General features: G+C 36.3%; 2 protein-coding genes across 2 annotated transcripts; one reads left to right on the top strand and one right to left on the bottom strand.

Annotated features, from left to right (window-relative positions):
* Positions 1 to 1,137: 1,137 nt before the first annotated feature.
* LOC143447316 (WAP four-disulfide core domain protein 1-like) lies at positions 1,138 to 3,174 on the bottom strand. The gene is made up of 5 exons (XM_076947366.1): positions 2,916 to 3,174; positions 2,556 to 2,717; positions 2,199 to 2,329; positions 1,524 to 1,649; positions 1,138 to 1,441 (listed from the first exon to the last, which is right to left on the bottom strand). The coding sequence occupies exons 1-5, from the start codon at positions 3,024 to 3,026 to the stop codon at positions 1,303 to 1,305; spliced, it is 669 nt and encodes a 222-aa protein (XP_076803481.1). The 5' UTR covers positions 3,027 to 3,174; the 3' UTR covers positions 1,138 to 1,302.
* Positions 3,175 to 5,611: 2,437 nt separating this feature from the next.
* Positions 5,612 to 6,758, top strand: LOC143446212 (testis-specific expressed protein 55-like). The gene is made up of 2 exons (XM_076945749.1): positions 5,612 to 5,861; positions 6,027 to 6,758. Exons 1-2 carry the CDS (start codon positions 5,667 to 5,669, stop codon positions 6,156 to 6,158), a joined length of 327 nt encoding a protein of 108 aa, XP_076801864.1. The 5' UTR covers positions 5,612 to 5,666; the 3' UTR covers positions 6,159 to 6,758.
* Positions 6,759 to 7,409: the final 651 nt, after the last annotated feature.

Raw genomic sequence — 7,409 nt, 5'->3', positions numbered from 1 at the left:
AACCTAGCCGCCTATCTTTAACAACGGGCTGCGTGACTTACATTCGGTGAAAAAGTCACTTTCCATGGAAAGAACTATTGAGCTTTCCCGTCACTGGTGTTTTTCTGAATCTAACCTTCAGCTTCACCGAAAAAATGTTGACTTTTATATGATAAAACAAGTAGAACGCAGGCGTACACACGTAGCATATTCTGTCTAAGATCTCATTAATGCAAGCTGAAAGAGAAGTAGAATTGTGACTTGTATCTACTCCAGCGAGAAGACATTCTTTTGTCACAATTCAAATATACTTCCTCTGACTAATCTTCATGGCTCGAACAAGGCAACGAATACCTTCAGCATTCCATTCAGCCCCTTTTCAAAAGCATTCTAAGACCTTTCTTTCAGTTTAATTTTTAATTGTTCAGACAAACGTCCATCCGGCCATTTTAATAATCACAACAATCCACTAAGCTGGCGTAAAAATACTTTGACCATTGAGCAACGGACAAGCGAATTGCACACATACGAACCCACGCAATCCAACACGTTAGAATATAATTGCCTGAAAATATTGACATTTTATCACGTGATTTATATGACAAACGTTTTCTGACGACACTATTATTGCGCAATTGTCAGCTGACTAATAATTAACCTTGCTCTATTCTTAGGATAATTCCGGTGATTACGAAAGCGTTGGTTATCCAACACTCCAGGATAAGATTTAGGATGTTGAAGTCAAGTAAACACCCCTTTCTCTCAATAACGGTCCCTTCTCCCGATTGTTTACGACTATTATGTTTGTGACGTATCAATGAACAAAACACTGTGTGTGCTCAGGTCAAAGGGTAATCATAAGTCACAAAAGGACTCCCAGCAGTCTGTACCATATGACCGTACACTTTTTAACATATTGGGCAATGAAACTTTGAGAGAATGCTCTAGGCTCCAAGACACCAGCAAATAATTACGAATCTGATCAAGTGTCAGTAACACAAGCAAACTGGCGCCAAACCAATCAATGATCAGCCAGCAGGTCAGGGATGAAACTACATTATGACATCACAATATACAACCATATTCGAAGGAGAAATGAGCTTTGGCGACTGTATTTATGTACTATATATTAGCTGGAGCACTCGTGTGTGAATTGGATCGGTTAGTTGCAAAGAACGGCAGGTTTATTCTTCAAACGTTTGAAACATTGTTACAAATACGTGCAGTCGTGCATTGAAGTGATAACGCAAATCTTGCTTCCAGCAAGTCACAGAAACACCTTTTAACCAACTTGCTAGCCCACAATGTACTTATGTCGAAAAGTCATACGTCAGAGACTTTATCGACAACGTTTGCGACAGTGACGTAATCACTCAAAGCTTCTTCCAGAATGGGCATGCAGCGCCCACTATCGGGCACTCCAAGATCGGGATCACCCGGGTTTTCGACGTGGCAGATAAAGCTATGACGAAACAAACAACATACAATTCCTTTTATTGACCAACTATTAGAAATATATTCTAAATTCAAGAGCATTTGCCTACCCATGAGGACAGAGAAGGGGCGGCGTGCCGTCGTCATCCACGGTCGTCGAACACACTTCCCCCAAATGAGGTTGACCCCTATTGCTTGTGATTAAGTCCTCGCCGGATTCAAATTCATAATCAACACTGCAAAGATGCGACGAATTGGGAATTAGGGAAAAGAAAGTTTCATGAATTTTGGCTTGACGTTTTTTGTTGATGTTTACTTAAATAGTTATTGTTTGGTAAATATATATCGTTGTAATTGGTTCTGACGACTTTAGTTTAAAAACGTGTCAGCCTATGACTAATGTTACTGAATTTGAATTTTATTTAAAACTCTTTGATGTTTTTATTAATATTCTAGCGATAGAATTTTTATTGAGCTGAGTTAAACACATCTTTTTCAACGTAAAAAACTGAAAATTATCACTTAAAAAGTTAACGCTCGGTTATAGCAGCTCATAAATATTGAATGGAGCGTATATGACATAAGTTAAGAATTTATTACAATAAAATCGCAAATCCTGATCTCTTGCACTATAATAATCACATCTCAACACATTTCGTTTAAAAGCGCCATGCGATATATAACTATACAAACTAATATCTAATTAAGATTCAATAATCAATATTTTGTTTGATTATTAATTTTTTTATAAGGAATAACTTGCTAATTGGACCAATGAATCTTACTCCTTAAGTCGGACCCCTGCCAGTCGCATCTCAGAGGTGGCCAGAGTCTTCCAGTCGAACAGAGGAGGATAAAACGTAGGAGGAGAGCAGGTAAAGATGCATCCGTTGAAGCAGCAGCTTTCGTGCGATTTCTATGGATGCAGGGTATCACTCAACCACGGATAGTTATTTATTTTAATTTTAGTTGATAGATATCTTTCAACGACTCATGTTTGTTGTGATTGTCAACATATTTGATGATATAATGCGTTGCTGTGTAGCAGGAACTATATCGCGAAAAGTGTCAGAAAAAATTTCTTACTGCAATGTTTTAAAATTAAGATGCTCTGTTTAATAAAAATTAATGCAAATTCTTACCTGACAGTCTGCCTCGCTGGAACAGGGTAATTTTGTGCAGATCTCGGTAGTGGGGCGAGATGGGTACCTGGGGCAATTGTCCTTGGGGTTAAATAACGTTGTTTGCCTCATTTGCTCGGAGGGGGACCCCGGAATTTTTAATCGGCGAAGTAAACTTCTTCGCTAAAAAGAATTTCTCGTTCACTGTTACATGCTCAATAATATCCATGACGTCAGTTTGTTTTAACGTTTAAACAAAACTTATCAAGCTGAAATGGTTTAAGCATCCGATTGGTAGACTGTTGCCATGGGAAAAAGTTACATAAAAATCTTAATATTTAATTTACTAACTTATAAAACTTTGAATATTTTAAACCTTACCTGTTGCCGTATCAGTCTTGGATGGTTGTGGTGTGTACGAGATGACGTCATAATCCCAAGAACTCCCGCCAACAGCAGCAGAAGGAAATAAAGAAAATTTTTATCTGACATTTTTACAGTTGAAGAACTATAACATTCACACTGCGGCCTTTGCACTTATATCCAACGTTATCTGCAAATTCTAAACAACTTTATACAGATGTTTCTTAAGATATAGACCAGCAGGATGGTCTGATGAGTATGCTGCATTGCTACCTTATATAGCAACCGATATTAACATTCTTTACACGCGGTCTAAACGCCAGACACAAAGCGCAACTAAAATATCTAATTTTCGGCATTCCTTTCCATGAGGCGTGCTTGTATAATATAATAATTGATTGTTGGTACTTATGGGCGGCGGCTGTCTGTAGCTGTACCTTATTACTGAAGACGCGGCTGATAATAATTGGGTTTCCAAAATCTTTCCAAGTAATCGGCAGAATGTAGGTATTTGTCTTGATGCTTACGAATGTTGTGACTAATACTTCTTCAAATATATTTTGATTCTCTTAGCGACTTTCATCCATACACGTCACTTAGCTTTATTTGAACTGATCTTAAAGAAATTTATCTGACTGATGAGAAATTCTGCCTTTTCAACAACTTTCATTTCTTGGAAAGGTGATTATTTTTTAACCTAAGGATAGATCCAGTTGTCTCAACAACAAAGAAACCTCAAGTGTACTACGATGATAGAGTCGTTCTTTAATGTCTTGTCTCGTCGTTCTAACTTGCACTTTAGACTTTTATTTCTCCTTGAAAGATATTTTTTTAGCATTTTTCGTTTGACGTGGCCTTTATGGCAAATATGTTCGTTATATTACAAACACTTAACTTATGTTTTATAATATCCGTATCTATGTCTTTTATCTTTGGGAGTTGCATACCATCTTTGTATACTTTAGGTATTGTTCATATTTTGCAGTATTTTTTGGGCAATAATTGCGTTTGATTGAGATATATTTCTTTTCTCTTAAACGAAATCACATAATTCAACTTTCTAATTTTAGAAGATTTAAGGTTTCCGAAACCGTAATCGGATTACACAAGTCGCCTAACAATCTTAAAACTGATATTTACCATGGTCTTGTATTGCTTGGTAAGACACAATGTTTACTTTACTGAAAAAAAATACCGGTTTTCAAAGATTTGGATAAAACTTATGAGGCTTTTGTTGCATTGTGCTCTCTGCGAAACAAAGCAGACGAAGATAAAAAATTACTTTTATTTTCAAATACTCTCTCCTTTTACTTTCTTCTGTTATGAAAACATGACGTAATAACATATGATGAACCACTGGCGTTTCATTATCATGCTACAATTAAGGTAAACTGGGACGTAGTATTCCTGATTATGCGACTGCAGTCTGCACACAGTTCTATTGATCGAACAGATAAAAACTTTACGCTCTAACGTTTTCAAGCTTTAGAGAAATTCATCAAAGAAATTATGCAACCAAAATATGCTCCGCCTTATCCTAACCCCATAAATGACACTGCGAAGCAATTTGCTTTCTGAAATCCGATCGGGGTTGTGTCAAATATTTACTTTTTATAAGTAGATCTTAATCATATTACACCTAATGTGACGTCACTTAGGGCCACACGAGTCACGCTTGGCTGATTACCAAACCCGTCTCCAAGGGCAACGCGCCACAGCCAAAGCGCGCTACGTCTCAGTCGCTTTGCGCTGATAAACTAGCCGCGATTTTTTTGAAGGATCGTTAAGCACTGCTTAAGAAGCGGGACTGGAACAAAAGATTTTTGAAACCGCTTAAGCATAAGTCGCTAATTTAAGTGCAAGGTTGGGCTGTTGATTCAGCAAATACGTTTGTTGACAATTCAGCTCTTGAGGCACAGAAAGCTGTACGTTTTAGAGTTTGTAAACAGAAACGAACGCTATATACTTTTTCGCCTAGATCGCACGGGTTCCGAAAGTTTAGCTAAAAGCAGCGCGAAGATAAGTGAACTGTTTCTTATAAGTTTTCATTAGCATTAGCAGGCGTATAGAAATCATGAAACCAGAAGGTAAAACCATATCAGCAGTGCAGCGTTACGCTCAATAATTCAACGAAAGCATCACTGTAAATGAAATTTCGTATATAAGCATATATTCACTTTCCATTGGTCACACTTGAGCCTTCAAACTCAGGGTTCCGGCGTTTAACAAATATAGTGTCCAGAATCCAGCAAATGCGAGATTTCTTTAAGCAAACGAGTAAACGATGACGGTTCAGTTTCCATGAAAACTCTCATCTCTCAAATCTTGTAATTTATTATCTAGACGTGATTATGTTTGTTAGACAAACACAAATGCCAAGACCCATCATTATCGAGTTACAAAGTAAACAGCTCGACGGGTGTGAATGTGAACCGGCGTCTGTTAAAATCGCTAAAACGTCGCAAAGATCTTTTCGTTTGTTTTTTGCTACTGGTACCGGTCATTTTGTGAAAGGTTATGGATATTGGATACTAGCCAGAGAGGGAAAAATTTTTTTGCCCGTTAACGTTGAGATCTACAGATTAATAGAAAATATTATTAATAACTCTTAGGCTGTAGCCTACATTTAAGGAAACATAAAACTTGTTCAAAAAATATTTTCATTTTAATTATTTTACTTCTTCCAAAAAATTTCTCAGACCTAAGTAGCCTACTTACAGATTATCTCTCCTTTATTGGTCTTTAGGAGTAAGATTTCTATTTAAAATAATGGCTTCTGAACCGGAGAAGCGGGTGCTTTTGACGGAAGGAAACGAACCCAACGAAGAGGGTACTCCCGGACGAAGCCCGGTTACGCCCCATGTAGGGGACGTGCTTGGCCCAGACAGCGTCCCTCATTACGAAGACCCATACGACCGGGCTGTAACCTATATGGAGAAACATAACATCCTTCACTTATTTCGGGTAACTGCTAAAGTTTTAATAATAGATCAAATTTGAGAGCTTAATTTTTCAAAAAACGTTCCGTTGATAACATATTGAACACAAGGTTACTTTCGTTAGGCTACTGTTTTGCAGAATGTGTAGGCTGTCACGTTAAAAATACTATGGTACTATGGTTTTTTGTAGGAAATCACAGAACACATGGTCTACTCCCGGCCGGAAGATCCACTCAATTTTATGCTGAGCGAAGTACAGAATTTAATAAGCGAACGCGAACGAAGAAAGTTGGAAATGGTGAAAGAATCTACAAAAAAATAGAAAATATTTCGGCGATGTTGCCAAGATCACTTTGTCTCTGTCATTCAGTTGTGTTTTTAATTTATGAAATCAAGTTAATTTGTGTTAAAAATTGCCGGTATTTTGCCATTTTTCAATTTATTTTGCCGAGTTTTTCACTTGTCTTGACATTAAGTCACGTTTCCTGTATCCATTTTAAGTTTCTGTCTTAGTAATCTTACCTATTAATGGTGTCCATTGAACGGTCTGCTACAGTGATTGTTGACGACACTCGGGTTTGATTTGTTTTCAGAACGTTCTTCACTAAACAGTAATTTTTGCAAGTTGACTTACACTTAGAGTATAGACATAACACTATCAGATGCACTTTTGTTATGTGAATTGGTTTACCTTATCGGATCATGCATTACTACCTAAGTTCACTTTTATGCTTCTTCGCTTATTGACTTGATTGAAAGAAATGCTGTAAGCTTGAGATTTTGAGTTTGACTTTTAATGTAATGTAAGATAATATGTTGCACTACCTTGTTCTTCCACGATAACACTGTACTTTATTTGGTACTTGCGCAATGCGCATGCTTCGTTGTGTTATAAATAAAACCTTAAATTAACTGCCTTAAATCTTAAATCTTAAATCTTAATTAGAAATAAACAGTTCTTAAGCCAGTGCCCTCCATGCTGGCTCATATAAGTTATAGCTTTTATATTTAATTACAACTTACGTTAGTAGCCTATATTTATAATTCACGATGAGGCTATAAGCCAAATATTTATCAAACCATGTCATCTTGAAAGATTAATTTCATTTATAAAAAGATATTTGTTGTGTTAACACTGTAACCTACGACGTTCTGTGTGAGATTGGGTCAAAATTGTAGACGCCACTTAGTTGGCGCATAGTTTAAAGCCACAAATTCTAATACTGAAATAAATCAAAAAATATGGCCTGAAAGTTTTTTCAACGTAATATAAAGTAGTTTAGTGTAGATTAATTTCCTAGTATACTTCTAATATAAGTATTTTGATATTGATAAATTATAATTAATTCTATAAAATTTGCCACGTACAGTCATTCTTCTTGCCACCAATGTAATGAGCTTCATAAAATACAACATTGTTGTAATGGGTGTGACAAATTTAAGTCACATTTACATATCTACCAATTAAGATATCAACAATTTGTTATAATTAGTTTTTTAAATTTTATTAAATCACGATTGCATATAGCAAAACATATTTAAATTTACCAATCCTTTTAAAACATCATAACAT

The sequence above is a fragment of the Clavelina lepadiformis genome, chromosome 2 (assembly GCF_947623445.1).
Source record: "Clavelina lepadiformis chromosome 2, kaClaLepa1.1, whole genome shotgun sequence".
Taxonomy (NCBI): domain Eukaryota; kingdom Metazoa; phylum Chordata; class Ascidiacea; order Aplousobranchia; family Clavelinidae; genus Clavelina; species Clavelina lepadiformis.
This window is presented reverse-complemented; position numbering and strand designations above follow the sequence as displayed.